This window comes from Agaricus bisporus (genome assembly GCF_000300575.1).
Source record: "Agaricus bisporus var. bisporus H97 unplaced genomic scaffold AGABI2scaffold_19, whole genome shotgun sequence".
In the NCBI taxonomy this organism is placed as follows: Eukaryota; Fungi; Basidiomycota; class Agaricomycetes; order Agaricales; family Agaricaceae; genus Agaricus; species Agaricus bisporus.
In genome coordinates this window covers 75331-96143 of record NW_006267354.1, presented here as the reverse complement: position 1 = coordinate 96143, position 20813 = coordinate 75331, and the positions used below count along the sequence as shown (strand labels likewise).

At 45.6% G+C, this 20813-nt stretch overlaps 6 protein-coding genes across 6 annotated transcripts; 4 read left to right on the top strand and 2 right to left on the bottom strand.

Annotated features, from left to right (window-relative positions):
• Positions 1–3: 3 nt before the first annotated feature.
• Positions 4–2048, bottom strand: AGABI2DRAFT_181785 (hypothetical protein; the record flags this gene model as incomplete). The annotated part of the gene is made up of 12 exons (XM_006457592.1): positions 4–84; positions 139–330; positions 387–416; positions 475–527; positions 581–722; positions 770–868; positions 917–1045; positions 1109–1202; positions 1259–1291; positions 1343–1629; positions 1685–1815; positions 1868–2048. The coding sequence occupies 12 exons, from the start codon at positions 2046–2048 to the stop codon at positions 4–6; spliced, it is 1452 nt and encodes a 483-aa protein (XP_006457655.1).
• A 1065-nt stretch (positions 2049–3113) lies between these two features.
• AGABI2DRAFT_213137 (hypothetical protein) lies at positions 3114–5290 on the bottom strand (the record flags this gene model as incomplete). The annotated part of the gene is made up of 12 exons (XM_006457591.1): positions 3114–3289; positions 3340–3531; positions 3598–3627; positions 3690–3742; positions 3795–3936; positions 3998–4096; positions 4166–4294; positions 4345–4438; positions 4494–4526; positions 4578–4858; positions 4925–5055; positions 5107–5290. 12 exons carry the CDS (start codon positions 5288–5290, stop codon positions 3209–3211), a joined length of 1449 nt encoding a protein of 482 aa, XP_006457654.1. The 3' UTR covers positions 3114–3208.
• A 543-nt stretch (positions 5291–5833) lies between these two features.
• On the top strand, positions 5834–6849 carry AGABI2DRAFT_181783 (hypothetical protein). Its single transcript, XM_006457590.1, has 4 exons — positions 5834–5926; positions 5982–6197; positions 6259–6730; positions 6792–6849. Exons 1-3 carry the CDS (start codon positions 5874–5876, stop codon positions 6701–6703), a joined length of 714 nt encoding a protein of 237 aa, XP_006457653.1. The 5' UTR covers positions 5834–5873; the 3' UTR covers positions 6704–6730; positions 6792–6849.
• A 1251-nt stretch (positions 6850–8100) lies between these two features.
• On the top strand, positions 8101–9875 carry AGABI2DRAFT_80111 (hypothetical protein; the record flags this gene model as incomplete). Its single annotated transcript, XM_006457589.1, has 6 exons — positions 8101–8346; positions 8397–8560; positions 8617–8705; positions 8766–9017; positions 9074–9440; positions 9713–9875. 6 exons carry the CDS (start codon positions 8101–8103, stop codon positions 9873–9875), a joined length of 1281 nt encoding a protein of 426 aa, XP_006457652.1.
• A 1971-nt stretch (positions 9876–11846) lies between these two features.
• AGABI2DRAFT_123500 (hypothetical protein) lies at positions 11847–15799 on the top strand (the record flags this gene model as incomplete). The annotated part of the gene is made up of 7 exons (XM_006457588.1): positions 11847–12166; positions 12226–12505; positions 13465–13669; positions 13729–14132; positions 14181–14498; positions 14673–15482; positions 15530–15799. The coding sequence occupies 7 exons, from the start codon at positions 11847–11849 to the stop codon at positions 15797–15799; spliced, it is 2607 nt and encodes an 868-aa protein (XP_006457651.1).
• Positions 15800–16855: 1056 nt separating this feature from the next.
• Positions 16856–17587, top strand: AGABI2DRAFT_123499 (hypothetical protein; the record flags this gene model as incomplete). The annotated part of the gene is made up of 1 exon (XM_006457587.1): positions 16856–17587. One exon carries the CDS (start codon positions 16856–16858, stop codon positions 17585–17587), a length of 732 nt encoding a protein of 243 aa, XP_006457650.1.
• Between the last annotated feature and the right edge of the window lie 3226 nt (positions 17588–20813).

The window sequence follows — 20813 nt, the reverse complement described above, 5'->3', positions numbered from 1 at the left end:
AGTTCAAGTCGAAAAGAGGGACTGATCCTTCATAGTTTGGGTAAACATCTGAGCCGCAGCTTCTCCTCTAGCAAGGGTACCCCACTATTAATTGAAGTCAGTCAGCCGAGACTGCCGCCACACAAGGCTCTACCTTACCTGGTAAGCAGGAACTTCGTGACCAGCACCGAAGAAGCGGACATAGGACATTGAACCCGCACTTTTGTAAACGCCAGCAGATTGTCCACGAACGGTAAACGTGCCGAACTCCTGTGCTCTGTATTCATTGCTGAAGTCGGTTTGCATTCCATCCACCATAGCCTCGACACCAAAGTAGTTTAGGATATAATCCTATCAAGCAGATGTTTCAGCTCTTTCGAACAGATCTTACAAGTCAAAGAACTGACAGCATCTCCAACGTAGATAACTGTTCGTACCTGTAAAACGATCAAGTGTTAGTTCAATGATTTATCTAGCCATCAATCCTAAACGTACACCCGCGTTTATGACAGCCTCCAGGTCTGGGCGCGAATTGCGCATCCAATCACCTAAGACCGGTGGTGAGTAAGAGTGATAAATACCATGTGGCCTGGGATTTTACCTCTGTTAGCGAAATTACGGTAAACAGCTGAACTTGACAGTGCGAAAACTTGTTCAGCTCCGATTTTTGAACTAATGGAGTTCAGGTAGTTGCTGATGGCGGGAGGGTATGGATCGGGGTTCTGTGTCAGAATGTAGTAATCCTACAATACATCAGATATATAGACCGGCGTAGTATTGTGAAACTCACATTCCAGTTACCTGCCAAATACTGAAGAATGTAAAAATTGCAGAAGTTCTGAGCACCCCGGCAGACTGAATCGGTGCCTCCGTTGTAGCAGTCGGTGATCTAACGGCGAAATTTATACTAGTATCTATGTCTTCAAAAATTTCCTACCTGAGATTTGCAGCCATTCGTCTGTGTCCAAGCATGGGCAGAAAAATCGATGATTGCCCCAGGAACAAGCGGGTGGTAGGGGTTGTTGGCTGCATACTCCATGTAGCCTGGATATTGAAGTAGGGGATCCTATTAGAATCATCTGTGAGTATGAAATTTGAAATTGCACGAGACAACATTTTTTGAACATACGATGAGACCGTCGCCGATACCAAGGACTTTGAGGTTCAATTTGATGCCCGAAACCTTACCGTGATCAATTGCAGTATTTTGGGATAGGAAATGCCTGATGAATAGGATAAAATCAATATCAGGTTTCATGAAGAACCAATGAAAACTCACGCAGCAAACGCTGGCCCGTAGTGGCCGCCGTATCTACCGGTTCATATTAAAATATGCAAATAAGCCACCGTTTTGAAAATTTACGATTCTGTCCAGATAGCCAACGTATTATTCGAATATTTGGTAAACCGACGATCAGAGAGAAAGATTTGCATGAATGTCCAAATGTCGACTGCCGCTTCTTGAGATGTACCGACTGGATTGCCGGTGGTGTCTCCATGTGAGAACCCCACTCCAGCGGGTTGGTCAATGAAAATCATGTTTGCTTCATTATTCCATCCGAACTCGTTATGGGTGACAGAGCTACTGTCGTTGGTAATTCGACATGGTCCATTTTCTTGAAGGAGGCCTATCATACTCGAACTACCGGGCTATATAAAGGATTGGGGTTAAAAATGACTGCGGCGATCAAAACAGACGACTTACTCCTCCATTGAACCACAAAGCAAGCGGGTCATTATCCGGGTCATTCCGAGACTCGAAGAACCAGAAGAACAAACTCTTGTCTGAGGCGATATCAGCATAACCTGATACCTGATTGACACCAGGAGTGGTTTCTTCAATAATTATCAGGTCAGGTTGTTCACGTTAGGATAGAGGATGACATACCACAAATTCCTGAGTTTTCAACGTACCGGAGCTTTCCAGGGGTTATGGCGGCGCTACGGAAAGAATCCGGTTCAACATTGCTGTTGTTTTGTGGGACACCCCCAATCACCCCATCGATGACAGGTATCTGTTGTGCAAAGGCGAGGGAAATTAAGGATATGAGGGAAAGTTGAAGTAGCATTGTGTGCGGTTAAAAGGATTGAGGATGGTAGATCGATGTCCAAATTCCGGACTTTTATACGCCGTCGTCCCGTTGTACTAATTATCCGTCATGAAGTACATCACCCTTATCTTGAGACATGCTTGTTGGACCAATGAGTGAGGCATACGTACATTGAGTTTGGATAAATGCATGAAACCATGCGGTTTGCTCTCTTATGCTGTCACTACGACTGTCGTTGATACTAATACAGGAGTAAGATATGTGGAATCGGGGATAAATGTTAAAAGAACATGCGTCGCGAGAAGCAGCCATTCTTTTGATAGATTATGATCTGTCTTGTTCAGGAAATTGCTAGACGTGGCACGGTTATATTTTGGTCCAGGAGACGGGAGTTAGCCCCTTTTCTTCAAGTTGCGGTGATATCATGATCGCATGACAAGGGGCATGGCGTAGTAAAGCTGTGGAGAAGAGTAGAAGCCAAGGAAAACTTGGATCGTTCCGACCTCCGAAAAGGTATACTTCGTTCGTGCATTCGTGGCAGATAGTTACCGGTAATCTAGTAGAGATTTATGGTGGAGGATCTTATGCTGAAGGCGCGAAGATCTCCAGGCACCGCTGGGAGGAGATTGAAGTTTGGAACGCTATCTGGTCACTCCAAAAGCGAAATTTTCGACGCTTCTCCTGGATGCCAAGATTTCCGGCAGAATTCGAGAGGAAGCTCGGAGGAGTTGAGTCTAAATTTAGAGGGAGGGATGAGCAGGACTACCCCGACAGTGAAGTTAGAATAGAAGGGGAACGAAGACAAGTGCTATTTTAATAATAATGCATCACTTAATGGCAAATCTTTCACACGGGCTTCAGTCAGCTCCGAGAAAAACACGCCATCGCAGCGCATATGATAGTATAGTACATACATCGGAACAATAAAGGTTGATGCATGATATACAGATCAATTTATAAAATTTGGAAATTGAGGTGTTTTAGTGTTAGTAGTATTTTCCCTCCACAGCCCGGACTCTCTCGAAAGTGAAGCTGGGGGGCCTATAACTCAACCTATCTAGCATATTGGCAAGACGCAGTTCTACAGATACGCCGGGATAACGCACTCCCTTTGTGAAAATACATTAAACCAATTGAGAACAAACGATTGTACGGTTACATGGTATACATATGTGTTTTCAAGTGGAAGAGATGGACTCGTCTTTCATAATTTGGTTAAACATCTGAGCAGCGGCTTCTCCGCGGCTAAGAGTACCCCACTATCAATCAAAGTGAGTATAAATTATGAATATAGAGAGCCCGATCTTACCTTGTAAGCAGGAACCTCATGACCAGCGCCAAAGAAGCGAAGATAGGAGAATGTACCAGCGTTCTTGAATATACCAGCAGATTGTCCACGGACATCAAACGAGGCGAACTCTTGTGAACGATAGAGATCTGTGAACTGGGTCTGCAGCCCATCCACCATAGCTTCAACGCCATTAAAGTTTAGAATGTAATCCTGTCAAGACGATGTTTTAGTTCGTTCGGAAGTATTGAAAGGGTATTCAAGAAAAATAGGACTGACTGCGTCACCGTCGTAGATAATTGTTCGTACCTTTGAAAAGATCAGGCGTTAGTTGCATCACAAAACTGATCTAACGTCAATATCAGACGTACACCAGCATTTATGACAGTCTCTAAATCGGGGCGTGAATTTCGCATCCAATCACCTAGAAAATTGTCAACGGAGTTAGTGGTACGAGCGGTATTAAGGGCAATTACCAATCTGCGCGAAATTTGAATATATGGCGCTGCTTGACCCGCGGTATGTTGTTTCAGCTCCAATTTGTGAGGCAACAGAGTTAAGATAGTTGGTGAAGCTGGGTGGATAAGGGTCCGGGTCTCGTGTAGGGACGTAGTACACCTAGTAGAGGACGGGATTCAGCTTCGACAAATGCGAAAATTCCGAACATTGTACAACTCACATCCCAATCGCCTGCCAAAGGTGAAAGTATATTATTATTGCAGAAGGACTGAGCGCGTGAACAGACTGAGTCGACGCCTCCGCTATAGCATTCAGTGATCTAAAACGCAAACATGTGTGTTAGCCTTCAAGCTAGCGGCGCCCACCCAACCTATTGATTTCCTCGTACCAGAGATTTGCAGCCACCGGACTGAGACCAAGCTCTTTCGGCACGAGCTATAACTGAATCCGAAACGAGTGGGTGGTACGGGTTTTCAGCCGCATATTCTAGGTATCCAGGGTATTGAAGTAGGGGATCCTGTAGTTATTTTTGGTTTTCAAGAGAGAAGATGTTATTTTTTCACATACGGTAAGACCATCACCGATACCAAGGACCTTGAGATTCAATTTAATACCAGAAACCGTACCATCCTCGATTGCAGCATTCTGGGAAAGGAAGTGCCTGTGTTGGGGGAAATTCAACTTCCCCGCTTTCAATCCAAGTTGTAATGACTCACGCAGCAAATACTGGCCCGTAATGACCGCCATATCTTCCAATAAATTGATATATGTGAATACACTATACAGTTTTGCGAACTTACGATTCAGTCCAGATAGCCAAGGTATTGTTTGCATATTTAGCAAATCGAGGGTCGGAGAGGAATACTTGCATAAATGTCCAAACATCCACTGCCGCGTCTTGCGAACCGTGAATGCCACTTGTGTCACCGTGTGAGAATCCTACTGATACAGGCTGGTCAATGAAAATTGTATTTGCTTCATTGTTCCATGCGAACTCGTTGGGTGTGACGGATCTGCTGTCGTTTGTGATTCGGCACGGTCCCAGTTCCTGGAAAAGGCCGATCATGCTCGAACTCCCAGGCTAAAGATGAAGGTAAGCGTCATGAGATTTTGCTGAGATTTTGCTTTGTCAAAACGGATGACTCACTCCACCGTTGAACCATAGAGCAAGCGGATCATTATCCGGGTCATTTCTAGATTCGAAGAACCAGAAAAAGATACTTTTGTCTGAAGCGATATCACCGTAGCCAGATGCCTGACCAACGCCGGGGGTTGTTTCTTTCGAATTTGTAGGTGAATGATCAACGTTAAACGGTGAGGACGACATACCACAAACACCCGAATCTTCAACAAACCGAAGCTTTCCGGGGGTTACGGCTGCAGAGCTGGCTGTTTCTGTTTTGATGTTGCTGTTGACGTTGGGAACACCTCCGATCACACCGTCGACGAGGGGTATTTGCTTTGCGACTGCGAGGGAGGTCAAGGATATGAACGAAAGCCAGAATAATCTCATGTTCTGAGAATGGGCGGCCGATGTTTGAACGACAAGAATTTATATGTTATCTACGGTATCAATGGCCACCGAAAAAAACAATCACACCTAGAGTATTTTGAAATTCGCTGAACCAATGACAGGGGCGTGTCCGGGATGGGTGTGGTGAGAAGGTTGAAGAAGCTCATACATCCATATGGGCAACTCCTTTGTCATGGTCCGGCGCAGGCAAGTTATAAGGAGTTAAAGATAGGCGCAAGAGCACCACAGGTTGAGAAGCACCACTCATGTGTCGTGCTCAAGGGAGCAATTCGGCTTCGCAGTCATATCGCAAGATAAGATATATCATGTGGCTGCGGAGATGAGCAGATGATGACTCGTCCCATGAGTATATGCCATATGGTGCATACATAATTGCGGAGGAGCATGGACCAGTCTTCGACTTTCAAAAACCAGGATGCAAGTTGAATGGATGAAGTTGGGTTTGCCGTTGTTTGGATTCTCTACTAAAGCAAACAAATGCAAGCAGATTTCTCGCACTTTTGTCCCATGCCAATGAAATCTGCCAGACTGTCCAAATTCGTAACTGCGACTGCAGCTTTCTATGCCTCACAAAAAGGCCAAGCGACTCTTGCGTGAGGAACAGAGGAAACAGAAGTATGCGGCCAATTCTTTTCATTTTCATTTTTACTTACTAACGTGCACTCAACAGAGGCACAAACCTTGCACCTTCAAAAGAATCTCTCGATAATGAGGGGATTCCGAAATCTGCATCACGAGTATTGAATGCATCACAAATCAGAGACACATATAAAAAGAAGCGAAAGCTGGAGGAAGAAGGAAGGGACGCAAAGCGGGAGAAACGTAGAAGAATGGATGACATGCAGCTCAAGATCAAACCCGGAGAGCCTATACACCACTTTTATAAGTGAGTCCCATTCTCGTAGATAGGACTCTAAGTGCGCTCACCACTCTCCGACTGGCCGCAGGAGAGTGGAAGATGATATGCGTCCCATGGTTATGTCTGCCGTTCGATCGTCCAAAGCTGTGGAAAGGAAGGCTCACAAAGACGCGCTTGAAGCTAAAGCAAAGGAGAGGAGAGGTGCAGTAAGTGAAGGTCAAGAATCCCGCGAGCAAACACCGCCGCTACACGCTGAGCCACAACGCAAAGACACAAAGAAAGACAATAGCCTTGAGCGGCATAAAGATTTTGAGAAGTACTCTACGTCTGCTCCACGGAGGCTTAACGACGTCGCTCAAGCTCCCCCCGAAATAAAAAAGGCTCCGCGGGGTGCGAGCCACTCTGGACTTGGTGGGAAGCGGGAGGGTGTCTTGTCAATGGCGCAGAAGTCTATGATGGAACAGGAACGGGAGAAGGTCATCAATCGCTATCGAATGCTCAAAGCTTCGCGTCTAAAAACCTCGGGAGGATGAGTCAATTTTGCGCGGCCTCAACTGTATGTATGTCGCTTTCCAATCCCTAGTCTTATGAGATCTAAGCTTAACCCATGCCGCGTTTCAGTGTCGATACCTTGTTCGTTGTTCAAATTCAAAAACCGAATCTTTCATTGTAGGGTATCGCTTAATGAGTTGCTTGCGATCCGCCTCCCGCTAAAGGCGCAGCAAATATTTTGACCACTCGTTGGGACGAAGCGTTCTGGCCCTTGGATTTTACTCATTCCTGCACACGTTTGTGAAACACAAAGTCCAGAAATCGCTTTAATTCAAATTAGAAATTACTGAACGCAGTCTCGCGCCTCGCCGTGCAGGTTCGATGCCCCTACCCGACGATCATCTGGTACTCTCATATGAGCCCGCGTACAATGATTCGGGTCCAGTAAAGCAGTTAATAGCGGACCAGTCGTCTCAAGGAGCTCGTAATCGAGGTGTTAATGATGTCAAGATCCAAACGATTCCGCACCTGTCTGTTCCCGAAAGGCTTGCATCCGCACTCTTTACGTTTTGATGACTAATTGTCCTCGAACATCGCTCATCGACTGTCACGCAATAGTGGGTGCGAGCACACAGAATGTTCAAGATGGCGGCCTTATGGCAGGCGGTGCGCTTGATTTCTACAAATCCGAATAATGGGCTCCATCTTACCAGTGCGAATGATAGATTGACATTAATCCCTCCTGATCCTGCTGCCAATGTCATATCGATATAAATGATATAACTTCTTTCCCCTCGAGTGCTATTGATCCATCAGGTCGCCAGTTCAGGCACTGCGCAACATGCCATTCAGAGACAATCGTGGGGCTTTTTGTCGATCCAAGTTTCTGTTTCTGGTGCACCGAGGGCTGCAAAGTCCCGTAATTCTGGTGATATCAGTTAATTCCAAGCAACAGAGCAGAATCTGACATCAGGCATTGTTTTGAATGTAGTGTTTCCAGGTGGTGCATCGTGGAGTGTGCAATCGCGTTGACGACTCCAGGAAAATACTATCATGACATCGCCATCAAATTTTTGACATTGATTCAAAACAAAAGCACTGATTTCGACGACTTCGGACAAGTGTTGTTGTGAGATCTTGACTTTCACTGGTACGGATACTGATAGCGTGAATGTCGCGTCGGTATGCCCAAACGCGGCCGGTTAAATCCGACCTAGTTTTAATTTTGAGTATCTGGACGCGCGATGTATCGAGATCTATTGGTGTCAATGGTATAAGACCTCAGTAAGAACTGTATTTTATGCCAGACTGAATTCCCCTTACAACTCCCTCTTCAACGATTTTGTTCAGGCTAACCCGAACGCACCTCATGCAAGTCCACGAGAAGCGTGACTCCAGTTCTAGTACAATTGAATGCCTCTCGACGACAACAAAGATTATGCTCACTCCCTCCGACTCCCTAGTGTCATGTCAGTCAGGTAGTTGGTCGAATGGCGAGGAACTGCCTGGTCTCAGAGGATACCTCACCGTCTTCGGGGCCTTCGTGGCGTTGCTGGTCACTTTTGGGCAAATGAACTCGTTTGGCACATTCCAGACCTGGTATTCGAACCACCAATTGAGCCAGAAGTCGCAGTCCACTATATCATGGATAGGCTCAATACAATTTCTCGTCTTCTTCCTTGCTGTGAGGGTAATTTTCGGGATCCTTTATCTTGAGGCTGATCAAACTTCCAGGGTGCACCTGTTGGACGCTTTTCTGATGCGCATGGACCAACAGTACTCCTAATGATCGGCAGCTTCGTCTTCACACTGAGCCTGGTCCTGACGAGTATATCGACCGCGTATTGGCATTATATCCTTTCTCAAGGAATCTTGTTTGGTCTCGGTGTGGCTTTTATGTGAGTCCGCGGATGTTGTATTACTTGAAATTGACAGATTGATCCTATTTTCTTAGGTTCTATCCCTCCCTTGCAAGTATCACCACATACTTCACAAAATATCGTGCGACTGCGTTAGGTATTGCTGCGGCTGGTACTGGCGTAGGTATGAAAATAACTCTTTTTTGCCACTCGAAGATGTGTCAGAGATAAACGTGGTTTACAGGTGGTGTTGTCTATCCGATCATGCTTCAGCAGTTGTTTGAGAAAATCGGTTTTGCTTGGGGGACTAGGGTATCAGCCTTAATCAGCGGAGTGGGCTGCGTTGCAGCGACGCTTGCTGTGTCAAACTGTAGTACGCAGAGGCAGGATTCCGATGGATCCCAATTAAAAAAATCAATACCATATATTGACACGACAGCGTTCAAAGATCCTCGGTTTATGCTGTTAACCCTCGGGAGCTGTTTTGTTGCGCTAGGTACGTATTATATTGGCGGACGCAGTCAAGAACTTGCCTAACCATTCGATTGATAGGACTTTACACTCCATTCTTTTACGTTCAGGAATATGCCGAACATCTCGGTATACCACCGCAACTCGCGTTTTACGTGCTTTCGACCATGAACGCAGGAAGCATTTTTGGCCGAATTGCACCAGCGCACCTGTCCGACACCATCGGTCATTTCAACCTCCTCGCCCCTGCTGCACTGCTTTCTGGCCTTTCGACATTGACTATTTGGCCCAATGTAAAAAACATGGCTGGCTTGATAGCCTTCGCGGCTATTTATGGTTTCGTGTCTGGCGCGTTCATATCTGTGCTCACGCCCGCGGTGGCGTCCATCTCGGAAAGAGGACGAGTGGGAACGAGAATGGGAATGTTATACAGTGTCATATCCGTTCCGTGAGTAGCATCATCTCTTCTTCGCGCCACAATTCGGTCTACCCGTGGTAATGGCCACCCAGAGTTTGCGCAAAAATAACTGGGTTTCAGCACCAACTTTGCTTTCTGGTCGCTTTTATATATGGTAGTGCGCGATCTGGCTCCATTATACAAGCATCGTCTTCGGCCTTCTAGCCTAACGACTGCCGTTCATTAATCTTTACACAACCTTTCCCTTTCATATCCGCTCTATTGGCTCACAGTGGCTGACTTCTTAACTCCCTTAATTACAGGTCGCTTGTAGGGAGCCCAGCTGCTGGTGCCCTTCTCGCTAATAGCAGCTCTAGTCCATTCCGCCACATGACTATCTTTTCTGGGTGCACCGTCGTCGTTGGTTCTTTCGTTATCTGGGGAGCGAGAATGACCATCCAGAAACAGTTTCTCGCGAAAGTCTAATGGGATTTGGTGGGATGGTCCGATGCGACATCGACTGCTCTGGATATGCGCAATCTATGCCGTTACAATCCGTTATCGATATCATCACGATCCTCGCTGTTGCACTCTTAATCCAAGTCTTTCATTCACGCCCATCGATCCACGGCTCTTTTTTCTCCCCCGCTCTCTCGTGACAGACTGAAGTAGTCGTGACGCAGAAGCATACTGATGACGTATATGATGACGAAACAGTAGACAAAGACGTCCTCATATTTCTCATAAACTTCAAGTCATCGTTATGATGCCGGTGGATGAAAGTGACGCGAACCCGAGACCGCTGCGGAGAGTGTTACAACTATTGACTATATGATGATAGAAAGAGCTCTGCGGGTTCGGTTGGTTGTCCTTATTCCCTGGCGCTTGTGTGAAAGGCGAGGCAAAAATGATCTGTGTCGACGTCATTGAGCTGGCGGCGAGTTTTTTGAGGGTGATGAAGGATTTCCTTTGCCACACTATTTATTGTTCTATTCTTGGCGCCTGTCATAGATTATTTAATACTGTATTACTATGCATATGGTGGTGAGCACTGGATTGTTGCGACTATTTTAAGTACTCGACTTCGAGAACGAAGAGGTCCGGAACTAGGAGATGATCGCATACCCACCGTCGAGGCTTGGCGAGCACGGTAGATGGCAGGTCTGCATAAAGGAACATCAACGCAAGACTTTGACAACAACGGATTGCCAGCACTCATTCAATTAATCGGTAAATTCTCCACTTCAAATAACTCTTAAGATGAAGCTCATGCAATCTGTATGTCACACAGTGGCAGGCCGTCGGGGCGAAGGAAATTCTGGAACTCAGAATCATGATAATATTATGATCTACAATAAAACAGAAGTGGGACTTGAACTCTTTATGGGCCTACTGCTTTTTATCACATTGAATTTCGGTCGAGGACCCTTGTTCTTCAAGCAGAATTTTCGATTGCAACATTACTTGCCGCTTAACTTTTCTCTCCTCTCTCTCCCGTTCAAGTCTCGGTCCATCAATCTGGTCTTCCCAGGATGCTATTTCGTCTTCTGCAAACCGTATGTGTAGAGGAAACATGTCCTTTTTACGTGCTTCAATTCCACGGCGTTGACGATGCGTACACATCCTATAGTAGCCATATGTTCTTGACCATCCCGTGCAGTCTATTCGAAACACTCTAATAGTAAGCGATGCAATGATGGGAAAAATGGGAAAAATGGGACTAACCTCGCTCAGAACAAAGGCCGGATGCTGTTGGCTTAATACGGTACCCTTTGAGTATCTCGTCATGTATTTCTAGACCGTACGATTAACATGAGGATGATATACGTGGTTTGTTTTGAATTTCACCTTTTGATCTGCAGAATGCCTGGTGTTCTTCCTTGACCTGTTGGCAGCAGAGTCTTATGTAGTTCATCATAGTGGTTAAGAGAAGAGAGACCTCTGTGTTCCGGTTACCCCCACCTAATGTGAATCGAGTCGACCGAGTTTGCACACATAGACAAATCCAGTCAAGTGAACGTTATCCACCCAACAGATTTGTCGAAACACGTGACTCAGAATTACCAAATTGAGATACAATGAAGATTCAATCTCGGCACACATAGGAGTGTGTCCAGCCTTAAATTCTCGCTGAACATGCAGGAGGCTTTGATATTTATTGTTCAGTACTATACAGTAGAAAAGTTATTTTGGGAAAACACGTCTCTTTTTACCAAGTTACAACGCGTCAAACGCGTCGCGCGGTCGCCACTCTCATTACCACGCTGTCCACCACCATCAACTTCTCGTGTCCATTTAATGGATCCGGAAATAGCGCGCAGGGACGCCTCGCAAACATGCACCAAATGTAAATGAACTAAACCCCTGACTAGGGTCAATTTTTCGCAAAAAAGAGACGGCTCTTTCAGCAAAACCTGTCAAATTTGCCGAAAGAAATATGCGGAGCGTACCCAGGAGATGAAAGCCATCAACAACAACAAAGAAAATCAGCCACCATTTGAACCCGGTGATGGATTTAACCACAGTGATGACCACGAGGCTGGACTCGGAGTTGGAGAGCACCTTGATCTTTCGGTGCTTAACATGAACACATTTCTAGATGCAGTAACTCTTACAAATGATGACACTGAAGTTGAACGGAGTTGCAGTGGTGATATTGCTTTTATTGGTCGCGTGGATCTAGCATCGGCAGACGTGTTTTGCCAAATTGGAGACGGCCGAAAGAAGGCTGATATGCTGGCTTGCCAAATTTGGAAGCGCTTGAATTACCGTTTTATGTGAGTGTTCGTTCTCACGTTCCAGCCTCGAATTATACAATGATATGCAGATATCATAGTAAATACGAGTACAAACATGAGCTCGGAACTCGATTTACATATAGCTGTTCCCAGTCCAGCTCTCGAAAAGCCAAATCACAGAAGAACGACAACACCAAACAAAGGGACAAATTACCCATGGATTTTTTTAACTGCGAAGGTTGGCTATACATCACCATACATAATAGTGACAATATTGCTCTTGTGAAGCTTCGACACCGAGAAGCACATATACCATATTGGTCAATTGATGTACCCGAAGAAATTAAGAGAATGGTTGCTGATAATCCGTTATTGAATGTAACACATGTTAGAGCTTTGCCAGAAATGTCACGGTGTCACGGTGTCACATCTGTCACATATTTTATTACATAATAATTTCCCTCTGCTGCTACAGTTCGACGGAGGCTAAACTATCGGCATACTGCTAAAATGGCGCAAGCTACAAACTTACCCATTGAACTAATTGATCTTATTCTTTCTTTCCTACCTCCGAATCACGCGGAGCAGGTACAATGGCGGAGGAGGGCAGCGGCTATAGGACAAGAGGAAAGGCCGGTAGGTTGGAACCTATTGGATCATCGGTGCAGGCGGTGTGGGAGAGTATGCTTAGCAATGTGGGACTATGAGGAACAGAAGGCGTGGGTAATACAGAGATGGGGATACTGGGGACCACGACAATGGGCAATAGCCGGCTTCTTTGTACTATGCCCATGTGATGCGATGTTGGGGAATTACTTCGGTAGGTATTGGTTTGTGTGAATGAATTACCGGTTTGAGCGTTGTTTGTACTTGTAGACACTTTTATGGTTTGTTTGGTGTTGTTGACGTTTTTATGATCAATTTACCTTTGTTTACTTACTTCTTACTCCACTCTTCTTTTCGCATGTCAAATGTATAATTAGTTTACTTTCTCATAACGTACTTCTTTTCTCATGTCAACATATAAATAGTTACCTAGGGTAGTTGGTCTGTGCGCCATAGTCTAGGTATATAAAGTAGGTAGAAACTTGTAGAAGACTCTGTCGAGTTCTCTTAGGTTCACGCCTAATAAAAACTTTTGTCACTTCACTCTCTAGTTCTTAAGTTCAGGTGTGACCTGTGACATCTCAGTCACAGTCGCCCTAACAGTAGAACTCGACTACCCCGGGGATCGCACAGCACAGTGCCCTCCCCACCTCTTACTCAAAGTTCTGAAAGTTATACCACAGCCGCATTTTTCACGGACAGCCATATACTGACTTTGGCTCAATCATCAGTGCCAAAAATGGAAACGCGACTCCGATGAGCTCAAATCTGCAATGGCAGTATTAATGGAAGCTCAGCAAAGCCCAGAACGATTCACACAGGCTGAACCAATATCACTCCCTGACATTGAAGGGTATAAAGCTATTGCATTTTCTCTCCCAGACATTATCCATCGATGGGGTAGTCATATACGAGAGATTTCTCTTGATTCGGCATGTAAGTCAACGAAAATTTTGTATTATCCCATCAATTTGAACTCATCAACATAACGACAGGGAATACAAATAAATCTAACTATGAAGTCTACGCCATTCTAGGCGAGGTCTATGGATCAGGCTGTCCCTTAGGTTATCTTCTAGTCACGTCGACTGGAGGTGGATTACCAGGTGCTAAAGAGAATTACCTGTCAAAGGTGTTACTCCATCTCAAAAATCACTGGCAACTTGTTCCCGCATTTACACATACCGACAAAGACCTTTCGGAAATAAATGCTTGTCGAAAGATTTTCCCTGATGCAAAGCATCAGCTTTGCTTCTGGCACTGCTTACGCGCTATCCGAACTTGGTTATCGATACTTCGAAGGCGTCCCAAACCCTACAATGTCGTAGAAGCAGTCAAAGAATTCGACTGGATTGATCCATTGTTTGTCCCAGCTTCACAACAATTGGCTGGTAATCAGGTACATTTTGTTTCTAAAAACGAAACTTAATTAATTTACACCAACTAGATTCAAGCTCTCGATCGTGCTGTTCCCGAGCTCAAGATTCGTCTTGGAGGTACCCTACAGAATAGAGCGCCTGAACCTCCATTATTTTTGCCTTCTCAACAACTCATTATTCGTCTCCACAACCGTGTTCAGGCAGTTTGCGCGCTTCCAAATGATATGTTCTGGAACAATATAGAGCATCAGGAAGAAGAGACAGAGAATGAGGATGACGAGAATTTCACAGATACCATTGCGAACGAGGTTGATAACTGGTATGAGAAGGAGGGAGGAGATCGGGATGAAGAAGACGGACCTGACTGGATGTTTGATACTGGAGAGGTGACCTCGAAAGATCCTGCCTACGTTTTTTGCCCAGCCGCACATCGTCGCCCTTTGCTACACCTATTCACAAAGCATTCTTGTCAACACCCTATTTTTGATGAAATGGACGGTCCTTGGGATTCAAAGAAAATATGACGCGAAGCTATTTGGGAGATGTATAACTTCTGCCAGAGACGGGGTCTCGCTGAGGTGTGGGGATATATGTGGGCGAGCTGGTACTCACCTGCAATGTGGAAGCTTTGGGCTCGGTCAACATCTCCCCTCCTTTCTCGACTTCGAACCACTATGAGTGTTGAAAATTTCTGGAGGCAACTCAAACATGATTTCCTGCATCGCTTCGTCCATCCTCGACTTGATACACTCACTTGGATTCTAATTTACGAGGTGACCCCGTCGTACTTTGCAAAAATAGATATCCTAGACGATACATATCGCTGGGGCCGCTCAAAATCATTATCGAACTATCAGAAATACTTCAAAAAGTCGTGGAAGAAACTTGAGCTTGCAACGATTAGCGGAAGGAAAACTCACCGAACCTCAGTCCAGGAATGGACTTGTACTTGCGGCCGGCAAAAATACAACCGTCACCATCTTTGCAAGCATCTCGTGCAGGCCGTTCCACCACCAGGCGCTAATTTCTTCTTGGAAATTGTCCGTCGTAGAACCAAACCTATCTACAAGCATCCCAAATTAGTCTCAAGGATCGGCGAGCCACCAAATGAAGATTGCATACACGATACAGAGCGATTGGACTCGGGGAGTATCACCGACGGTGACGATCATACCTGGTTGGGGGAAAAATCGGCCTTGAGTGGCGGCCGAGGTTGGAAGTCAGCACAAAAAAGAAAAAAACCAACGGATGCTGAAGATACTCACCCTCGCAAGAAGAATGCAACTTCAAACGGCGAAACGAGTCACTCTATACCAATCATCGACTTGACAGGTACAAGCGAAGGTGCGGACAGTGATGAAGAGGAAGAGGTTAGTAACGAAAATCATCAGACAGAGGCTCTCTAACCATCTATCAGATTGATAGGCATGTTGACCGTGCACTTCATTTAGCAAAAATCTTCCGGCATGCTTCCGAGATTTTCACTGAGCAGGCAAAAAGTCGAAGCGCACTATGGCTCAGATCAATCAGTCACCGCGGTATTGGTAACGACCTCGAACAGCTTGTAAAGGACATTGAAAGAGTCGAGGGTTCAGCGAGGAAAAGGGATACGACATGGGGGCTTGCCGAGGGAAGGCAGGGAAGGCAGCGAGTTGCAAACACAATGGGCTACATAGTTCCAACGTAAGTTATTTGAATGAAGATCCAATGTATTACCCACCATAATCACGGTAAACGCACGGCGGGATGTGGACTTAGTGAACACGACGTTGGAGTTAGGAGTCAACAATGTTCTGTTGATCGACACCGATTGATCAGGTGATGGCCACGTACTGCTGAGATTCTGAGTCACGTGTTTCGACAAATCTGTTGGGTGGATAACGTTCACTAATCCAGTCAAACATGAGTCTGAAGTTTGAAAATGATTTCCCCAACACACAAAGTTGACAACGTAGTAGTGCAGTGCCTGTGTTCTATATACTTACTATACTATGTTGCATTACACCTTTTACTAAACGGTCCTCCCATCATATGGAAACAATGATGATCCCTAATATCAAGCTTATGTCTGTATGGTAGCACATAATCCCTTTCTTGCATGTTGCTTATTTGAGTGATCCCAATAGACTGCTCGGGATGCGAGTATCAATGGCAAAACGACGATTATCCTGGTGAAGAACAAGGGTCTTCAACTGAAATTCAATGCGATCAAAAGCAGTAGGTTTTACGGCGCTATAAAAAAGTTCAAGTTCTACTCTTCTGTTTGACTGTAGATCATAATACAAATCGTGTTTCCTGAGTTTTACAGCCTCGAAAGTCCTGTAGAAAAAAAAAAGTTGACTAAACCTTGCTCAGAACAAATCAGGGCAAACATGAGTTCTGAAACAACTCGTGAAAGAAAAAAAAAAGACACCTTTATCTATCACATTCATCCGTACAAAGAGATATAGAAGGTTGAACCTAGGAAATCCAATCAGACACGCTAGAAATTGAGATTGATAAAAAGCTCGAGAAGAGTCACTTGGACCTGAACCGCCATGTGGTCAGGTTTGCATCCCTCCCACCAGAGGCCAATGCGACGGAATCCCCTCCTCGATAGGAACTCCATTAGCCCAGGTCTGGGGATCCAAGCAATACTGCAAACCAGGAAGGTGCAGGGCTCCCCCACTCGTGGAAATTAAAATGCACTTAAAGCTGACAATACGAAATGCCTCTTTATTCCCAGAGAAAACCTCCCCCCACCATGTCTCTCGAAATCCGCGAGGAAGACGCATCGATACTCTCCTCGCCTACTAAAACCGCCCTAACCGTCACCCCGACAACCTCCTGCCCCTCCACTCCATCCTCAACGAGGAAGAGAGGATATATATCCTCCCCAACCCTACCTCCCTCAAAGAAGCAGGCAAAGGCCTCCCCGCAACCAGATCCCTCCCAATCGCTTCCCTACGATTTCTGGGTAACTGTCTGGTTTAAAGGCGAGCGTACGGCCAATGTTGCGACAGTCAGAACACACACGATACTTGCAGCCTTCAAAGTGACGGGATATGTCACAACCTGCCATATCATGCCGAGCGCAGGACTGTCCAAAGTCTACACCGACGACCACCTATGGCTAAAGGTCACCATGGACTACCCGCCGTCCAAAGCCGTCGATCTCCTCGGATCCCCTATCGTCACCACAAACCAATCGGTAGTTCTCTTTACCCAATTCCCATGCCCCACGAGCTCCATTGCCCTAAAGGAGCTCGAATACCTCTTTGAGAGACACACGAAACTTTCCCTGGTGTCGAACGAAATCACGGCCCACCCGATCATACCGGGTGGCCGACCTTTCACATGGAGCAGGTCAAAGCTCATTGAGTTGACCCTCAGTATTCAAGACAACAAAACCCGTAGAGTCGATAACCCGACGATTCACGTCCTTCAGGAAGCAATGGAGATAATAGAAAGTATGGATACACACGTTGATGAGTAACCATCCCCCATTAGCTACTTCCTTTCTCCATGAAGTTGTCGTTTGCCATATGGTTTGTAAAAAATTCTACAAGATTCCCCATCTGAATAACATTGCAAATTCACCCCCGATGTCCACGCAGCCTTTGAGTCGTTTACCGGGGAAAAGTCTCCTTCTTTCATAGATATCCAGCGAACAAGAAATGATACACACATGGAGCCCGATGTTAGGGCGACTGTGACTGAGCTGTCACAGGTCACACCTAAACTCAAGAACTAAGGAGTATAGTGACAGAAGTTATATTAGGCGTGAACCTAAGAGAACTCGACGGAGTCTTCTACAAGTTTCTACCTACTTTATATACCTAGACTACGGCGCACAGACCAACTACCCTAGGTAAGTTATTTATATACTGACATGTGAAAAGAAGTACGTATGAGAAAGTAGACTAATTATACATTTGACATGAGAAAAGAAGAGTGGAGTAAGAAGTAAGTAAACAAAAGTAAATTGATCATAAAAACGTCAACAGCACCAAACAAACCATAAAAGTGTCCACAGGCATAAACAACTCCTAAACCGGTAATCTACTCACACAAACCAATACGTCCCGAAGTAGTTACCTAACATCGCATCACATGGACATAGCACAAAGAATCCGGCTATTGCCCATTGTCGCGGCCCCCAGTATCCCCATCTCTGTATCACCCACGCCTTCTGCTCCTCATAGTCCCACATTGCTAAGCATACCCTCCCACACCGTCTGCACTGATGATCTGATAGGTTCCAACCTACCGGTCTTGCCTCTCTTCCTATAGCCGCCGCCGCCCTTCTCCATTGTACTTGCTCCGCATGGTTCGGAGGCAAGAAAGATAAGATTAAATCGATAAGTTCAATTGGTAAGTCTGTAGCTTGCGCCATTTTAGCAGTATGCCGATAGTTTAGCCTCCGTCGAACTGTAGCAGCAGAGGGAAATTATTATGTAATAAAATATGTGACAGATGTGACACCGTGACGCCGTGACATTCTGGCAAGGTTCTAACAGTACCCCCTCCTTAAAGTCGGCTCCTCCGGAGACGACCCTTCAAGACCTCCACGTTTGCCAATTTCGTTCCAACTTCTTAAGATATTCGGCATCAAACTGTTTGTCATCCCATCCGAATAAAGTCTTGGCTGTAAATCGATTAGGTAGTTCCCTTTCTTGGAACCCGGTGTCACGTAGAACGTGCTGTATCCTATTGAGTTCCCCATAGAGTTGGTGGAATTCAGTAATCAATTCTTTGGCGTTAGCCAAGTTTTCCTCGGGTTCCCACAAGTCTGCTTCTGCCGTATACCCTTTCCATCGCACTAAGTACCGCTTCTTTCCACGGAGCCATTTGGCGTTAAGGATTTTCTCCACTTCCCACTCCTGTTCTCCTTCTATTTCTACAGCCGGTGCTGGTCTACTCCCTTGTCCATCCACTTGTTCTCGATATAGTACTATTCGGCTGACGTTAACCACCGGATGAATCCGAATAGATCGGGGAAGATCTATTTCCACTGCGTTGGGGGAAATGATCTTCTTGATGGTGTATGGTCCAATGAACTTCTCCGTAAGTTTTCGGGTAGGTCGTCCCTGGATTTGAAGGTCCCGGGTAGCCAATAGAACTTTATCCCCCACTTTGTATTTCACCGCTTCTCCTCTGCTTCTATCCGCATACCTCCGCATATCGTCTTGTGCCTTTTTCAGGGCCGCTTGAGTTTCCTCGTGTTGAAGTTTCATACGGTCCGCAAAATCTACTGCCGCTGGATGGTTGCCTTGTCGTCGGAGATCGAAACCAGTTCTTGGGTGTCTTCCCACGTTGACCATAAATGGAGTTTCCTTTGTTGACGATTGTTCTTTATTGTTATAGGAAAACTCCGCTGTTGCTAACCAATCGGGCCAATCAGTTTGTCTATGATCAACAAATGATCGGAGATATTGTTCTAGTTCTTGATTGGTTCGCTCGGTTTGGCCATCTGTTTGTGGGTGAAACGCCGTAGATAACCTAGTATCAATTCCCAACATTTTATTCAACTCCTTTGTAAAGTCTGCAGCAAATTGCGGTCCCCTGTCTGAGATCACCGTTTCTGGTAACCCGTGCAACTTCCATACATGATCCCTGAACAGTTTGGCTAGTCCTAGCGCTGATGTCGTTTCCGTAGTCGGGATAAAATGAGCCATTTTACTGAATCGATCACACACCACCAAAATTGAGTCCATTCCCTGTGATTCTGGTAATTTTACTATGAAGTCGACGGATACGTCGGCCCATGGTTTGGTGGGAATAGGATTCGGCATTAATTTTCCTGCCGGCGGGGTTGGTCGATTCTTGTTTCGTTGGCATTGATCGCATCCTTCTACGTACTTCTGGACTTGCTTAGTGACGCCTGGCCACCAGTAATTGCGCGTCACCATTTCTACTGTCTTCCATTGCCCTCCGTGTCCAGCGATGGGGGTATCGTGATGTAGTCGAATGATTTTAGTCCTCAACGTTTCGTCTTTCGGCACATAGACTTTTCCTTCTTTCAGTACCAATCCTTCTTCCAGCTTCCACTCGTCTCCCCTTAGCGACTTTACTTTTGCTCGCTTCATCTCTTCCACCGCTTTCACTACATTGTCTTCTTTTGCTTCTGATTTTCGGATTTCCTCTAATATTTCCTCTTCCTCCGCATTGATTAACATATGACCTTCTTCCATTGCTCGGATTGCAAAATACTCTGGTTTCAACAGGGTTTGATCCTTGTTATCGTCCTTTGTTCCTCGTTCAAAGTCAGGTCTTCTGCTCAATGCGTCTGCCTTCCCCATTGTCTTTCCTGGGCGGAATTTTAATTCGAAATTGAATCTAGATAGATATAAGGCCCATCTGGCTTGTCGTCGATTTAGTTGTTGAGCTTTCGCGAAGTATTCTAGATTACGATGATCTGTCCAAATTTCGAACTTATGTTTCGCCCCTTCCAGGAAGTGTCTCCATTCTTCTAAACACCGCATAATCCCCAGCATCTCCCTATCGTGAATGTCGTAGTTTCGTTCCGTCTCTGTCATTGATTTAGAGATATATGCTACCGGCCTCCACTTTCCGTCTTCACATTTCATTGCCAACTCTCCACCCGTGGCATAAGCCGATGCATCAGATTCCACCTTTAGCTCTTTATCCAATTCTGGGGCTACTAGGATTGGATGTGACGTGAATCTTGCTTTTAGCGTACCAATGCTTCTGCCCCATGA

Excerpts from the sequence above, each read along its gene's own strand:
- AGABI2DRAFT_181783 (XM_006457590.1), top strand. The coding sequence starts at position 5,874 with ATGCCTCACAAAAAGGCCAAGCGACTCTTGCGTGAGGAACAGAGGAAA. Across the intron at positions 5,927-5,981 it reads GAGGAACAGAGGAAACAGAA|AGGCACAAACCTTGCACCTT; the intron begins GTATGCGGCCAA and ends TGCACTCAACAG. Across the intron at positions 6,198-6,258 it reads CCTATACACCACTTTTATAA|GAGAGTGGAAGATGATATGC; the intron begins GTGAGTCCCATT and ends GACTGGCCGCAG.